The 17,500-nt window shown below is 55.1% G+C and overlaps 1 protein-coding gene across 1 annotated transcript in view; it reads right to left on the reverse strand.

Annotated features, from left to right (window-relative positions):
- svep1 (sushi, von Willebrand factor type A, EGF and pentraxin domain containing 1) overlaps positions 1-17,500 on the reverse strand; it is a 38,358-nt gene that overhangs the window by 452 nt on the left and 20,406 nt on the right. The window contains exons 15-34 of the mRNA XM_060035765.1: positions 17,494-17,500; positions 16,550-16,641; positions 15,675-15,771; positions 15,479-15,592; positions 14,834-14,947; positions 14,284-14,485; positions 13,709-13,866; positions 13,244-13,442; positions 12,673-12,848; positions 12,211-12,335; positions 11,840-11,969; positions 11,075-11,245; positions 10,525-10,698; positions 9,695-9,814; positions 9,229-9,405; positions 7,455-7,539; positions 6,077-6,268; positions 4,945-5,112; positions 3,446-4,118; positions 115-2,800 (exon numbers count right to left, since the gene is read on the reverse strand). The exon at positions 17,494-17,500 is cut by the window's right edge and continues 155 nt beyond it. Of these exons, the coding sequence (XP_059891748.1) occupies positions 115-2,800; positions 3,446-4,118; positions 4,945-5,112; positions 6,077-6,268; positions 7,455-7,539; positions 9,229-9,405; positions 9,695-9,814; positions 10,525-10,698; positions 11,075-11,245; positions 11,840-11,969; positions 12,211-12,335; positions 12,673-12,848; positions 13,244-13,442; positions 13,709-13,866; positions 14,284-14,485; positions 14,834-14,947; positions 15,479-15,592; positions 15,675-15,771; positions 16,550-16,641; positions 17,494-17,500 (5,860 nt within the window). The remainder of the gene's footprint in view (positions 1-114; positions 2,801-3,445; positions 4,119-4,944; positions 5,113-6,076; positions 6,269-7,454; positions 7,540-9,228; positions 9,406-9,694; positions 9,815-10,524; positions 10,699-11,074; positions 11,246-11,839; positions 11,970-12,210; positions 12,336-12,672; positions 12,849-13,243; positions 13,443-13,708; positions 13,867-14,283; positions 14,486-14,833; positions 14,948-15,478; positions 15,593-15,674; positions 15,772-16,549; positions 16,642-17,493) is intronic.

The following is a 17,500-nucleotide window of genomic DNA, read 5'->3' on the forward strand; positions in this document are numbered from 1 at the left end:
CGACACTTAAAGCGTCAAAAGGCGGCATGCGTTAACGAACCTCGGTGCATGCACACACGGCCCCGCGTCTCATTTACCTGTAGGTAACATGGCTTGAAAAAGTGAAGGTCTCACCCACGACGTGAGCGTGCGCGACGTTGGGCGGCGGCCCGCAGCTCACGGGCTCGCAGCTCACCCGGGGCTCACCCCAGCGGCCAGCCCTCCCGCAGGTCAGCAGGGCGTACCCCCTGGCCCGGTACCCCGGCAGGCACGTGTACGTGACCGTGTCGGCGTGGGCCGTGCCGCCGCCCTGCGTGACGGCGTGGGCCACCGAGGGCGGGGCGGCGGCGCAGCGGCCCCGCGAGCAGGCCGGCACGCCGGGGCTCCAGGCGCCGCCGGGGCCGCACGCCGCCTCGGCGGGCCCCAGGAGGCGGTAGCCGTCGGCGCAGCGGAAGCGCACGCGGGCGCCGCAGGCGTTGTCCCGGCCCAGCACGGCGCCGAAGCGCAGCGCGGGCGGCGGGCAGGCGCAGGGCAGGCACCGGGGCACGCTGCCCTCCCACAGGCCGTCGGCCGAGCAGCGCAGCGTGGGGTCGCCCGCCGCCTCGTAGCCCTCGAAGCACACGTACTCCACCACCGCGTCCACGCGGAAGCTGGAGCCGTTCAGGAAGCCGTGGCTGATGTCCTCGGGGGGGTCGCAGCTGAGGGGCTCGCAGAGGGGCGCCGCCCCCCCCCAGCGCCCGTCCGCCTGGCAGGCGCGCACGGCGTCCCCGCTCAGGACGTAGCCCTTGTCGCACTCGTAGCGGACCGAGCCCTGGGGAACCGCCGCCGCGCGGCCGTTGGGGACGGCGGGCGGCGGGCCGCAGCGCTCCGGGACGCAGCTGAGGGGCCCGTGGCTCCAGGTGCCGTCGGCGCCGCACAGCCCCACCGCCCCGCCTCTGAGGACGAAGCCGGGCCGGCAGCTCAGGTCTACGCGCTGTCCGTACGTGAAGGCGTCCCCGCTGACCACCACGTCGCCGGGCACCTGGGGGGCCCCGCAGGACAGCGGCTCGCAGCGCGGCTTCTCCCCGCCCCAGCGGCCCTCGGCCAGGCAGGTGAGGGTGTCGCCGCCCTGCAGGCGGAAGCCGGCGTCGCACTCGTAGCGCAGCGCGTCGGGGTAGGCGAAGGAGGCGCCGCGAGTCACGGCGTGGGCCACGGGGCCCGGGTCGCCGCAGGAGACGGGGCGGCACTCGGGGGCGTCCTCCGTCCAGTGCCGGCCCGAGACGCACTGCCGGACGGCCTGGCCCACCAGGAGGTACCCCGGGGCGCAGCTGTACGTCACCCGGCTCCCCAGGGAGGTGTCGCTGACGTTCAGCCAGCCGTGCGGCGGCGCCGGCGGCGTCTGGCACTCGGCCGGCGCGCACGAGGGCGCCGTCCCGTTCCAGCTGCCGTCCTCCTGGCACAGCAGCGTGGCGTGCGCCGTGAGCTCGTAGCCCGGGTGGCAGCGGTACGCGATCCACGTGCCCTGGAGGAAGCTCAGGTCCAGCGGGGAGTCCGACGCGGCGGCGCCCCCGGACGCCGGGCGCTCCGTCACCCGCACGTACTCCCCGAAGTCGATGTGGGGCGGGAGGCCGCAGTCCGAGGGCACGCACACGGGGACGGCGCTGGACCAGCCGAACTCCTCGCACGTCAGGTGGCTCTGGCCCACCAGCTGGTAACCGGGGAAACAGCTGTAGAAGATGGTGACGCCGAAGCTGTGCTCCAGCCCCTCCACGAAGCCGTTGTCCAGGGGCTGGGGCGCCGTGCAGGAGATCCGCACGCAGGCCGGCGGCTCCGCGTCCCACGCGCCGCTCGTCAGGCACCGGAGGCTCTCGGGCCCGCGGAGGCGGTAGCCGCGCAGGCAGGAGTAGGCGGCGGCGTGGCCGAACTGGAGCTTCTGGTACGCCACCTGGCCGTTGGCGACCGGCTCGGGGGCGGCGCACTCCACGGGGCGGCAGGACGGCAGGCCCCCGATCCAGAGCCCGCCGTCGCCGCACACCAGCGTGGCGTTGCCCACCAGCGCGTAGCCCGGCTTGCAGCCGTAGCGCGCCGTGCTGAGGTACATCAGGCCGTGCACGTCCAGCACGCCGTCGGGGATCTCCGTGGGCTGGGGGCACTCGGTGGAGACGCAGCGGGGGCGCGGCGTGCTCCACTCGCCGCTGGCCAGGCACGCCACGCGGTCCCCCCGGCTCGGGGTGAAGCCGTCCATGCAGGAGTACGCCACCTCGGCGCCGTGGTAGAAGGCCGCCCCCGCCGGCGCCGCCGCCGGCGCGGGGACGGCGTACGCCACGGCCGGCGGCGGGCCGCACGCCACGCGCTCGCACGCGGGGAAGGTGTCGTTCCAGCGCTGGGCGGCGGTGCAGCGCAGGACCGGCGCCCCCCGCAGGACGTAGCCGTCCTCGCAGGACAGCTCCAGGACGGTGGCGTCGTCGTCCGGGCCCCGCAGCACCAGGTGGCTGCCCTCCAGAGGGGGCTCGGGGCACCGCAGCGGGGAGCATCGCGGCCGCCGGCTGCGGTCCCACTGGCCGTGCTTCAGGCAGGTCCACACCGCCTCGCCGGCCAGCTCGTAGCCCTCGTCGCACGCGTACCGCACCTTCTGGCCCGCCTCGAAGGCGGCGCCGGCGGCGGCGTAGCGCCCGTGGACCACGTCCGGGGGGGGGTCGCACTTGAGCAGCACGCAGGACGGGGGCTCCGTGCTGGACCACTGGCGGTTGGCCTGGCACGTGCGGTCGGGGCGGCCCACCAGGCGGTAGCCCGCGTTGCAGCCGTACGTCACCCGGCTGCTGTAGGTGGACCGGCCTTTGCTCTGCAGAGAGTGGAGCGTTGGGGGGAAGAAGTTAAGACTTTTTTTCAACGCATTAAATAAACCCCAAAAAAGAAAGCTAGATAATAAACAGGGGTATCAAAGTGAGGAGCCTGTTGTCTTTGATTCCAGCCCAACAAAGTATGACAATTCTCTGTCGGCGGCTTTTCATTAAAGTGTTGTTCTTAAATCACTGACTAGCGAAGAGCCCAGTAGACTAAAGAATGAATACTTGAAACACCGCCAGGGATAAATCCCTGACCTCAGCCAACCTTTGAAACAGAGGTGCCATTCGGAGTAAGGGCTCTGAGATTAATTGAATTTTGGTTGCGATTTTGACTTTTTGGTCAATCGACCTCCAAACTAATATAATCGAGTTGAAACGATATACATATATATTTTTTTAGAAAACAGCTGGATGCATATTTGTACATTATTTTCAATTTGAACATTATCCATTTTAAAATTCTGGGTATCTTTTTAAGGCGAAATGTCGAAGTTCTCAGAAATCTCACTAATGCTGAATAAATTAAACATGTCTTCAAACTCAAAAATAGTCGTTTGAATGATCCTCATTTCATCATTGACCAAAACAATGGTGATTATGTGTTTTTCCATAACCGGAGGCGCACGGTGCGCGGCCCCCACCTGGATGTATCCGTTGCGTAGACTCGGCGGGGGCAGGCAGGCGACGGGGCCGCAGGTGGGCAGCGGCCCGCCCCACGCCCCGTTGGCCTCGCACGTGCGCCGCTTCTCCCCGCGGATCAGGAAGCCCCGGTCGCAGCTGTACGCCACCACGGCGCCGAAGCTGTAGTCGCTGCCGCTGACGTAGCCCCTCTCGATGCCCTCCGGCCGCGAGCAGCGCACCGGCACGCAGCCCACCTCCTGCGGGGGGGGCTCCCAGGCCCCGCCCACCAGGCAGCGCAGCGCCGCCGTGGTGTTCAGCACGAAGCCCTCCTCGCACTTGTACGCCACCTCCGTGTTGCTGGCGTACTTGGGCTTGCGCACCGCGTCCAGGACGGCGTGCGGCAGCGCGGGCGGGTGCAGGCAGAAGTTGGCGATGCAGCGCGGCGTGGGCAGGCCGTCGGGGGGCGTCCAGGCGCCGCGCGCGTCGCACACCATCTTGGAGTTGTTGCCGGCCGTGTAGCCGTCCTTGCAGTAGTAGTTGGCCGTGTCGCCGTACAGCTGGTGGCCCTCGTAGGGCTCGGCGTGGTCCACGGCGGGCGGGGCGCCGCAGGAGCGCGGCACGCACTGGGCGGAGCTCTCGCTCCACCGGCCGCTGGGCAGGCACTCCCGGGTCTCGGGCCCGATCAGGGTGTAGCTAGGGCAGGAAGGGCGGGGGCGGACCCATTAGAGGATTGTTTGCTGTCGGGGGATTCCCTCGATAAAGGGTCAGGGTTAGGGTTTAAAGATCATTTCTAATGAATAAGGAAACAACTAAACGCAAAAATGTATATTTTCCTGAAGCAATTGAAGATCCGATAGATAGAATGACGAGTGTATAGATCCAAATATTCTGTCAAGGTACCAGTAGGCAATCATATCCCAGTCCGAGACCTGATCTTTTAGAAGCCCATGTCTGCTTTGAGTCATAACTCAATAAAAAAACAACATAGACGTCATTTCTAGTCAAGCTATAATTTTGTTTGTTTGTTTATTTGTGTCAATTTTTACAAAAAAAATGTAATGCTTTGTAAATGTTGTAAATATAAGACTATTGTATATGAATAATTTGAATGCGCATTATGTAAATAGTTGTTTAAAACTGGAAAACGCAAAGCAGATAATTACGAGCAGTGGAACAAGGGGTGGGAAGTGTCTGTGTCCTTTTAGGACACAGACACTGCATTTACTTTATAAATATCGTTTATGACACTTTATAACTATTGTTGTTTTGTGCTATGTGTATTTGTGTGATGTGTCATATTTATTTATTTTTGTTAGACATAAAGAGGAAATGAATGGATTTCAGCAGCAGTGCCCTTCCTGTGACCTATCGCTCCTCGAGCAGAGTACCTCTTCTCGTCAGTATTGCTCTCCCCGTGTCTGAGCGAGTCACGGGAAGAGCAATACTGATGAGTAGAGGAACTCTGCTCGGGGGGGTTCATCCCTCAGTGGTGTGGGGGGCGGACATCGGCCGGATTTACCCTTCTTTGCAGACGTAGCGCACCTCCTCTCCCAGGCTGTGGCCGTCGCCCGCGGTGACGGCGTGCGTGAGCGGGGGGGGCTCGGGGCAGAGGACGCCCGTGCAGCGTGGGAGGGGCCGGCTCCACTCGCCCGTGTCCTCACACACCAGCTCCGAGGCGCCCTGGAGCCTTCGGACCGACACACACACACACACACACACACACACACACACACACACACACACACACACACACACACGTCAAGTCGGGTCCATTGTGTTTATGTAGTGCTGGATCAAGGAGTGATGTGAGTGATGGGAGTGATGTGAGTGATGGGAGTGATGTGAGTGATGGGAGTGATGTGAGTGATGGGAGGGATGGGAGGGATGGGAGGGATGGGAGTGATGGGAGTGATGGGAGGGATGGGAGTGATGGGAGGGATGGGAGTGATGGGAGGGATGGGAGTGATGGGAGGGATGGGAGTGATGGGAGGGATGGGAGGGATGGGAGGGATGGGAGTGATGGGAGTGATGGGAGGGATGGGAGTGATGGGAGGGATGGGAGTGATGGGAGGGATGGGAGTGATGGGAGTGATGGGAGGGATGGGAGTGATGGGAGGGATGGGAACGATGGTATTCCTCCTCCTGTGATCCGTCTCATGCTTCCCCCTTGTCCTTTGGAGGGTTAACCTCCAGGGACGCTGAGGGGTGCACTGGGTGCCAAACAGGGCAGACCATGCACACAAACACAGGCTCTGTTGCACTCCACTGTTTGGTCTTTGACCGGAGAAGTGAATTTCAGTTGGTTAGGGAGTCAATCAGTCGTTAAGAAAGTCAGTCAGTCAGTTAGCCGGTGTGTGCCGTTCAGTCAGTCATTCAACAGAGCCTTTCTTAAAGGCCTCAGCGGAGGAGAAACACAGATGTCGATCACAACACTTATTATGGGTCTGCTCCTTTATGGGGCACACACAGTAGACGTATGTGCACTAGTGGGGTCTCGACCGGCTCTGGTCCATAAAGGAGCACCCTGGATCAGTGTTAGGAGCCAGGCCCGTGTTGTTCCTACACTGACCCCTCGGCAGAGAGGGCGCATCGGTTAACAGTGAGCCTTTCAATACTTCATCAGCCAATGGCGGCGGGTCTATTCGTTGCACCTGTAGCCGTCGCCGCAGGTGTACTTGACCACCGCCAGGTAGGTGGTCTCCTGGAGGGTGTAGTGGGCGCGCGGCACCGACGGAGGGTCGCCGCACGACACGGGGTGGCAGGGGGGTGGAGAGCCGCTCCACCTCTGGCTGGAGAGACACTGGAACTCGTAGGGGACCTGGGGCAGGTAGCCCTTCCTACAGCTGGGGGGGGGGGGCACGCACACACACACACACACACAGGCACGCACACACACACACAGGCACGCACGCACACACACACACAGGCACGCACACACACAGGCACACACACACACACACACAGGCACGCACACACACACACACACACAGGCACGCACACACGCGCACACACACACACACACACACACACACACACACACACACAGGCACGCACACACACACACACACACACACAGGCACGCACACACGCGCACACACACACACACACACACACACACACACACACACACACAGGCACGCACACACACACACACACAGGCACACACACACACACACACACACACACACACAGGCACGCACACACACACACACAGGCACGCACACACGCACACACACACACACACACACACACACAGGCACGCACGCACACACACACACACACACACACACACACACAGGCACGCACACACACACACACACACACACAGGCACGCACACACGCGCACACACACACACACACAGGCACGCACACACACACACACACACAGGCACACACACACACACACACACACACACAGGCACGCACACACACACACACACACACAGGCACGCACAGGCACGCACACAGGCACGCACGCACACACACACACACACACACACACACACACACACACACACACACACACACACACAAGCACGCAAGCATGGTCAAACACATGCACACGCACACACACGTGGAAGCACATGGATGAAAAAGTTAAAACGAAACAAAACCCGTCCCCTCCCTTCGGATTTGGAGCCAGGAAGAATGTGTGTCCCATGACTCGCACACAATCACACTCCCCTTCCTTCTTCCACCCAAAGGAAGACACACTCGTACAATTTCCTGCTGAATCGCATAAACTCGGTAAACGTCACTTTGTAAAGTCAACTTTGAAGAGGGGCGAAAAAAGCATGGAGCACGTCGAGTCTGGTTCCCCCCTCCTTCGACGGCCATACACTTATTCACACACACACACACACACACACACACACACACACACACACACACACACACACACACACACACACACACACACACACACACACACACACACACACACACACACACACACACATTGCTTCCTTGTCTTTTGTGTGTTTGCTGGTCTGTTTGGTGTTGCTGTAATCGAGGGGGGGCAGAAGATACCTGAAAGTCACCTTGCTTCCGTAGGTGAAGTTGGCCCCCTTCATGTCGGAGTTGGCTGGAACGGAGGGCTCAGGACAGGGGAGGGCTGAGGGGAGACAGGGAGGAGCGCGCGCTACCATGAGTCTGCTAGGTAGGATTCTATTACATTTGATACCAGACTCGATTATGATATACTAGAATAGATTGGATAAGAAAAGATCACCCGAGAGTAAATTATAGTAAGTATAGAGACATATGTTTCCTATGTAGCGAGGAACAGACTTTTTTAATGTTGTTTGAACGTTAACAACAATTTCTGAAACATTAGGAAGGACTGCTCTAACAAGCCAATCAAATGACCTACAACCTTTAAATACATTGACGTTTATTTAAACTTTCACTTTCAAACATGACTTTCACTTTCGATATGAGTCTGCTAGGACGTCTGAATGGCCTCAGTCAGTGTGACACAGCACCCAACCCATTAGGGCTGACCAGGCAGAGAAGGGGGGGGAGGCCGATATGCAGACACTGGACTCTCTCTCTCTCTCTCTCTCTCTCTCTCTCTCTCTCTCTCTCTCTCCCTCCCTCTCTCTCTCCCTCCCCTCTTGTAGCAGTCCTTTCAGGCCCTCATCTGCAGTCCTTCAACAAAGACACAGCTGTCCGTACAATCAGCCCTTCACTACACCAGGGCCGGGGCACGTGACAGTGATCTGACACCCACACAAACACACACTGAGTAGTGTGTGTGTGTGTGTGTGTGTGTGTGTGTGTGTGTGTGTGTGTGTGTGTGGAAAGTGTGCTGCGTAGTGGTGGAGCTGGGCGTGTAAGTCCATGTGTTACTGTTTCTGTTTTTTGTGTCTTCATGTGTATGTGTTTCTAAAAAAGTATTCTCATCGTTTGTTTATGCCAGTGTAAGTGTGACTTTATTTGCCCTGCGTGTTTCAATGAATGAACGTGAATCCTATCGTCCACATTAGAATAACTGCATAAACAGCTGCAACACTTGATTGGGCTCATGGCCACTCTATATACACACACACACACACACACACACACACACACACACACACACACACACACACACACACACACACACACACACACACACACACACACACACACACACACACACACACACACACACACACTGTGATGTTGCTTGGAAGAAGAGGTGGTGATATAGAGACGCTGAATAATATCAGATGTATGGCTCCACATTTCCACAATGATTTAATTAAAAATCGAATGCTGAAATATGATGCTACTTCATGATGTGAACGATACTCAAGACTCAATGGCATTATAAAGAAATGAAAGCAAGGTTAGCTAAAATAGATTATGGAAAGGTAAACAATGTTTTGTTTATGACGCGCGATTATTGTCGCTTATTCTCTCAAACACAGACAATGGCGCCTTCTGGTGGTAGCAGTTAAAGTACAAACGTATTTACCCTGCGGTATAACGACTGACTTAAATTAACTTAAAAAAACATTGGTTTTGTTTCTTTCTGATAGTCTCATGTTATTTTGCTATTCAACTAGTGAATCATGTACCAGTTAGTCTGACATGCGTTACAAGTTACGAGTCACGAGTTGAACTAAATGTTACTGTGTGTTACACATTCAATAGCTTTGAGCCAAACACTTTGAACTGAATTCATGGACAATTGTAAAATTAAATATACACATATCTATATATATATATATATATGTATATATAGAGAGAGATATATAGTATTGTATTATGTGTTATTGTGTGGGATAATGGTAAATGCTTGGGGCTGAAGCCTGACCTTGGCAGTACGGGAACGGTTTATTCCAGCTTCCTGTCTCCAAGCACAGGAGTTTGGGCGAACCAATCAGCTCGTGGCCCTCCTGACAGCCAAAGACCACCTCTCCGCCCATCAGGAAGTTAATGCCTTCTCTGTGGCCCAAGTCTGGGAACCCCGGATCCTCGCATCTCACCGGCTCTGGGGTACACACACACACACACACACACACACGCACACACACACACACAGTCAGTATAATGTACGATTTGTCTGCATGATGTTGTTTGGTCTGTACAGACACACGGTACAGAAATGTATCCATGTTTGCATTCATTGAACGATGGACAGACGCATGGATGGACAGACAGGTGGATGGACAGACAGGTGGATGGACGGACAGGTGGATGGACAGACAGGTGGATGGACGGACAGGTGGATGGATGGACAGGTGGATGGAGAGACAGGTTGAGGTTATGATGTGACGTACCCGTGCAGTTCTTGCCGTCGCCGCTGTAAGGGTGGATGCACCTGCACGCATACGAGCCGTCCGTGTTCTGACAACTGGCGTGTTTATCACAGTCCGAACCCAGAGCACACTCGTCAACATCTACACACACACACACCCACACACACACACACACACACACACACACACACACACACACACACACACACACACACACACACACACACACACACACACACACACACACACACACACACCACACACACACACACACACACACACACACACACGATCAGTCAAACAGGGAAACATATTGCTTCTTAAGTCAAACAGCACAGTCATGATGGCATGACTGCACACTAGTAATTGGACACAGCCTGTCTGGTGGCATGATGTAGTTCACACAGGCGAACACAACCTCATATTGATTGCATTCATTGCCAGCCCTAGCCTATATGTGGGATCATATTTAATAAATAAAGTGAATTAACAGAACAAAAATATATGCATTAATGCCAATAACAAAAATATGTATGAATATTTATTAATATTTGTATTATAATTTTCTAAAAAAACAAAACATGAATGAACCAACACATGAATGAACCATCACATGATGAACTAACACATGAATGGACCACCACATGAATGAACTAACACATGAATGAACCAGCACATGAATGGACCACCACATGATGAACTAACACATGAATGGACCAGCACATGATGAACTAACACATGAATGGACCACCACATGATGAACTAACACATGAATGAACCAGCACATGAATGGACCACCACATGAGGGACCAACCCATGACCCAGTCCAGGGCTGAGGGTAGTGTGCGTACCCAGGCAGGCGGGCAGGTTGGAGGCCCACTTCCCGCTGTTGGTGCACTGGCTGCGGGCGTCCCCCAGCAGGTAGAAGCCTGCGCTGCACTGGTACGCCACCGAGCCGCCCGCCAGGAAGTCAGTCCCCTGGAAGGAGCCGTGCTCCAGGGGCCGGGGGGCCCCGCACGACACGCCTGTGGTGGGGTTCAGGGGTCGGGGGAGGGTCATAGGTCACGGGAAAAATAAGTGGGGTGACAGAGTGGAGTCAACTGCACTAACTATTCTGTGTGTGTGTGTGTGTGCGTGCGTGCGTGCGTGCGTGCGCGCTCGCCTGCGTGTTTGTGTGTGTGTTTTTGTGTGTGCTTGCTTGCGTGTTTGTGTTTTTGTGTGTGCTTGCTTGCGTGTTTGTGTGCGAGTCTGCATGTGTGCGTACGAGTGTCTTTGTGTGGCTTAACCAGCACGTAAACAAAAGACAAGCACGTACTCAAGACAGTCAACAACAACCGCTCCCACTCATCAATAAAAGGAGCCCAACGGACAGGAGGGAAGGCGGGGAGGCCTCTAACTCACGTTCACACCGGGGCAGCGGGTGGCTCCACTCCCCCTTGTTCTGACACTGCAACACGGGCTCCCCCACCAGGTAGAAGCCGGGGTCGCAGGACAGCTGCACCTGGGCCCCCGGGCTCACCTCCACCGTGGAGGCCCTCAGGTGGGCCCCCGCACTCTCCAGCGGGGGGCAGTCTGGGTGAGAAGGGCGCAGCCGTGAGTCGGGAGCTGATCCGGCCACTGATTGGTCGACCGCGACCGCCCGGAGACGCGCATTGAGTCAGGTCAGATATGGACGGCCATTGGTCTGTGCCCGTGCACTTACAATGTCTTCTTCAAGAGTGAAGAGAAATCATGCACGTGGTCTTTGAGTTCATCATCGAATACACAAATACATGCACAGGTTATTGAAGAGTAAGTATAGGGTCGCTCTTGTAGCCGTTAGGTTGCTAGTTCAATCCCCGGCTCCTCCTAGCTAGCTAGAGTGTTGATGCGTCCCTGAGCAAGACACTTAAACCTGACGAGCTGGCTGTCGCCTTGCATGTGTGTGTCAATGTGTGTATTAACCGATGTAAGTCGCTTTGGATAAAAGCGTCTGCTAAATGCCCCTAATTGTAATTGTAGAGCAGTCGCTCAAACTCTGTTTTCTATATACTGATTATAAGATCCTCAGGTTGAATGTTTTCAAAAGGTCAATTTTTAATCGTTGTTTTTCTTCTCCAGATGCTGAGTAGTAATGGTAGGTCAAAGGTTAAAGGTCACGGTGTAGTAGACTAGATGTTCACTCACCGGCGCAGAAGATGCTGCCGGGGGTGGTCTTGACGCGGCCCATCTGACCGTTGAGGAAGTCGGGCCAGGCCAGGACGTTCCCCCGGTGGGTCACATGGGAGGCCGGGCAGCTGCTGGCCAGAACCTGGATCTACACACACACACACACACACACACACACACACACACACACACACACACACACACACACACACACACACACACACACACACACACACACACACACACACACACACACACACCTTCCCTTGTAATGGCCCTTGGGTAAAGTGTTTGATGGCTTCCTATTGGTCCATTGCTCAAATGTTTGTCTCCTTCCTATTGGCCCTTGGTTTGAGTGTTTGGGGCCGTCTTCCAGCAGCGCTGCCTACCTGCTGAGGGCTCAGGACCCGGTCCCAGATGTTGAGTTGGCTGAGGGAGCCCACAAACGACTCGACGGGGTTGAAGCCCTCCCCCCGGCTGTCCTGGTCCTGACCCAGCACCAGGGCCCCGCCACCTGCAGGTCAAAGGTCAAACCCATCCCATTACCTTTAACTTCACAGGGGGCGCTGTTGCAAAGAGTAGCTTCTGTTGGAATACCGTTTACTACCAATGTGCTAATACCGTTACCATCCCCATTACCAAGTGCCATTTTAATACATTTAACCCTATTAAACGGTTTCTGCTGTCAGACACTGTGCTCAATTGATACACTGTCATAGCAACAGAGAAATGAAACAAGATTTCCAAATTTGACTTCATTCTCAACAACCCTTTTCCGCAGACCGCTCTCTCCAGGCCGGGGTTGAGGGGGGCAGAGCCAGCCTCTCGGTCCCGGCGGAGGAGGGCCCTACCTGGGATGGAGGAGCCCACCGAGAGGCCCTTGCCGCCGTCGGACGGCTTGCCGTTGATGTAGACCCTCCAGTCGCCGTCCCAGCTGCGCCACGACACGCCCACGTGGTACCACTGGCCCGTGTTGACGGCCGGGCAGTCGGTGATCCGCTCCTTCCCGTTCACGTACAGCACCCAGCTGTGGGGGGGCGAGAGGGTTAACGGACGGCTGGTCACATGACGACAGGAGCCGCTACAGAGGGGCCACATGAATGAAGGGGTGCGTGAGCGAATGAATGAGCCGTGTTTGGGAGTGACGGGAACGTGAAAACGTTCCCGTCACTCCCAAACACGGCTCATTCATCAAGAATTTGAGAGTCTGAGAGTGCATCGGAAAAAGCAACAGCTAATTAATAACTTTGTCGATTTCAGATAAAGCCGAGATTTAAATGCATACAGATGTTCACAACAAGTATTAAAACGGTGTTTAAAGTCGGAAATGTGTGTTAGGAACGGTCACGACCCCTCATACTCTCCACGGACTGCACTCTACTGTGTCTGAGGGCGTGCGTGTATATGGTGACGCTGGCTGACCCGTTGTAGTCGATGAGCAGGAAGGCGTTGTCGCTGCCCTCCACGGCATAAGACACGGGCGTGCCGTAGTTGATGGTGTCCGACGACCTCATCCAGAAGGTGCACGTGATCTCCGTCAGCGTGGGCATCACGCCGTCCAGGATCACGTAGCCGTGGATACCGGACACCTCGAAGTCCAGGTTGAAGGCGGCGGACATCTCTGCGGCGTCGGGGACACAGATCGACAAATCCAATCGATAAATGACAGAAAAGATCAATCTGGAGGTGACTCATCGTCTCTCAGAGACCCACACGTGTTTCACGATTTCGCTTTTGGATCTAGTTTTCCGACTAATTCTCCAAATCAGAAATTTATCATACGAAGAAAAACCTAAATACCACCCATTTCTCCCCATTTTTTCTCTTTAGTACAACATCCCCCCCCTGGGTTGCCACAGCGACGCGTCCCCTGGTCCTAGAGAGTACCTGTCTCACACCTGGTTCCGTTGAACCCAGGGAGGCAGCGGCAGGTGAAGCTGCCCAGCCCGTCCAGGCAGCTGGCCCCGTTGATGCACGGGTTGGGGTCGCACTCGTCCACGTCCACCTCGCACAGACGCCCGTGGTAGCCCTCCACGCACTGGCACCTGCGCCCCGGTAGGTTAGATATGAGGAGCAAACAGGAAGAGGTCTTCAGTTGCACCAAAAGGACCAGAAGCACTGCATCATTGGTTTCTAGCTGTAATGTAATGCTATTTGATCAAACACTACTTTCAATCTTCAAAGCCTCACAAAAAATAACCGTTTCCTTATTTGTTGCTAACCCTTACCCTGACCCTCATTGGATGCCATTTATAAATAGCATTCAAAATATAATAAAAAATGGTGACATGTTTATCAAACTAATTAGAGTATCACAGTTTTAATCGTAAAATAGACGGTAATTTGAGAATAAAACAGAATTAAAAACCTGTCACCCAACTACATTTCCTCCAACGTTTTTATACCCACTCCGCCCCACCCACCAGTGTATAAAATAAACAAACGTATCATATCATTGTAACCTGAAGTCATTGACGGCGTCGTGACACGAGCCTCCGTTCAGGCAGGGGGCGCTGTGGCACTCGTCCACGTCCACCTCGCAGCGCTCCCCGGAGTAGCCCATGGGGCACGTGCAGGAGAAGGCGGCGGCCAGGTCCTCGCAGACGCCGCCGTTCAGACACGGCGCCGACAAACACTCGTCCACCTCCAGCTCACAGCGAGGGCCTGAGGGGGGGGGGGGGGGGGGGGGGGGGGGGGCAGCTGAGACTTAAGGTTGAACACACTCTGTACTTTCACCTTCGGATTTAGGCCTGCGTTGGCCTTAAACTACTATTATAGATAATTAACACCACATTAATACACCAATTATAGATCGTCTTTACATATTCTTATGGGGTTTCGTGCCTGGGAAGACGGATTGAATGAGAGAACAAACACAATGCATATACATCTCAGGGTAGTTCAGGTGTTCATCGTTATCCTAACGAGTGGACTGGACCCACACTCCCCCCCCCCCCCCCCCCCGAACCCAAACACACAGCCCTAGCAGGTGAGCCCTGCCTGTACCCTGACCTGTGTAGCCTCCGTCACAGCTGCAGGTGAACCCGTTGACCCGGTCCACGCACACGCCCTCGTTCAGACAGGGCGAGGAGACGCACTCGTTGACCTCCGCCTCGCACAGCGAGCCTGTCGACAGCGCGCGCGCGCACACGCACACACACACACACACACACACACACACACACACACACACACACACACACACACACACACACGTTAGCTGGCAGGGAGGGCTGAGGTGAAGGTGTTTCAATATAGGCCCCCGCAACCCAATACAGCTCTGTGTGTGCAGTATGCAACTATGGACTGACTGACTGAAAAGGCTAGAAAATGACCTTGGCCTGAATAATGTCAGTATAATATTGTTTATTAAATCTTGTGGCTTCTTGGTGTAATATATTCAGTTGAGTTTCACTGCAAAAACATAGCATTTCACCAATGAACAATACCATTCTTTTTTATTCCCTTTTATCATCGTGATATTATTATTCACAATCCAACCAACCAACATCAAAGATAAGATCAACCTTCAGTTTTTTTGTCTATTCAGTACTCCCGTAGTGCCACTTCCAAAGAGCGAAGACAAGAGAAGTCTTAGATGATTCTATTAATATGAATGATTTTATGAAGATATGAAAATGAATAATGCACACATACCTACGAATCCAAGCTTGCACTCACACAGGAAGTCCCCCATCCCGTCTTTGCACAGGCCCCCGTTCTGACACGGGGCCGAGTCGCATTCATCAATGTCACTCTCACACTTGGCCCCTAGGGGGAGACAAAGGACGTAAATAACCGGCACTTACTACTAGACTACAGAGGATGGGGAGGGTTGGGGGTCGCAGTGTACCTGTGAAGCCCGGCATACAGGTGCAGACGTAGCCGGCCCCCACCTCCTCACACGTCCCTTTGTTCTGACAGGGGTTCAGGAAGCACTCGTGGAACACCTGAGGGGGACATCCAATCAGATCGCAGCTACAAACATCCAGGTAAAAAAGATACCCTTCGCTCCAAACACTAGTTGATATGAAAATATATTTATATATATATTGCATTGCTGTGTATGTGCTGCAAAGTTAACGCTGTTTTGGCCCTTAAACCTTCATGGACTTGTCATATAAAGTTTTTCATTGAAGACAGTGTGGTTTTGACATACATACAGACAGACATACAAACAGACAGACGTATACAGCGTATACAGAGAGACAGACAGATAGCCCGGCGTGTACGGACAGGCAGACAGACATAGCTCAGACAGACATACAGACAGACCAACAGACAGGCCTATGTAGGAAGACAGACAGACATGGCTCCAGACAGACATACAGACAGGTTCATGCAGACAGACGGACAGACAGGCGTGTACAGACAGAGGGGAGGACAGGTGTGCACAGACAGACAGACAGACATAGCCCCAGACAGACAGACAGACATAGCCCCAAACAGACAGACAGACAGACATAGCCCCAGACAGACAGACAGACATAGCCCCGGACATAGCTCCCGACAGACATACATACAGGTTGATACAGACAGACGGACAGACAGGCGTGTACAGACAGAGGTCCAGACAGACAGACAGACAGGTTGAATCAGACAGACGGACAGACAGGCGTGTACAGACAGAGGTCCAGACAGACAGACAGACAGACAGGTTGAATCAGACAGACGGACAGACATGCGTGGACAGACAGAGGTCCAGACAGAGGGGCGGGGCGTGCGGACCTGGCTGCTGGCCTGGTAGTCCTGGTTGCTGGGCACGGGTTCCGGTGCTGACGTCACGCTCTCCTCCTTTGGTAGGAAGCTGGAGCTGAAACCTACGGCGGGCGCGGGGGGGGGGGGGGGGGGGGTAGACGGGCAGAGACGTTAGACGAAGGGAAGGGAAAAAGAAAATGGGAAGAGGGGGGGATACGTTTCCACTGGCGACTCAGGTCGCACGAGTTCGTGCTGAAAAGCCGCGTCGGCTTTTCCAGGTTCGTGTTCCCTTTCCCCCCCCCACACCGCTGCCGCCGTGCGTTTCCCACGCCGTTCGTCATGAGGCCCGTTTTCTTTTTCCAGAAACCCCAGTAGCACAATTGGATTCTTATTAGATTTCATATTCACCCCCCCCCCCCCCCACCCCTCTAACCCAGTGCAGTAATCCATTTTCCAATTGCTCTGAGCCGTCATAACAATCAGAAACCCCCGGTCGTCCCAGTCCGCCATAACCGCAGAATTTGGAAATAAGCGGAGCTATGTCTGAGAGAGGCTTTCAGCTGGGAAGGGGGGGGGGGGGGATTTTGATGAGGAGTCTTTGGTGGTTGATGTTATTAACGTCTTACTGGTTCTCTAATTTAATTTACCGTAGTTCAATCTGAGTGCAAAAAAACTGTGCAACTGAATCTTGGCGCCACAAGAGGCCTGGTAGCGCCGCACAAACAACAACAGAACGGGTTACCTCGAGTTTTTCCCAGAGTTCCCCCACATGTTTTATACGTTACCACCAGACTCCAGACTTCAGACCATCTACAGACCCAGTCAGGAATGGGGAACCTCCAACACTAATAACAGAGTGGGGGGGCTGGGGGACTTTAAAGCTACTGGTCCCGCAGTGCTCCCAAGAGGAGTTAAGCCAACATGTTCTCGAAAAATCCCCCGCAGAAGCGCAGCGCTGACGGCTGGGCACTCACTGGAGCA

The sequence above is a fragment of the Gadus macrocephalus genome, chromosome 17, assembly GCF_031168955.1.
Source record: "Gadus macrocephalus chromosome 17, ASM3116895v1".
NCBI lineage: Eukaryota > Metazoa > Chordata > Actinopteri > Gadiformes > Gadidae > Gadus > Gadus macrocephalus.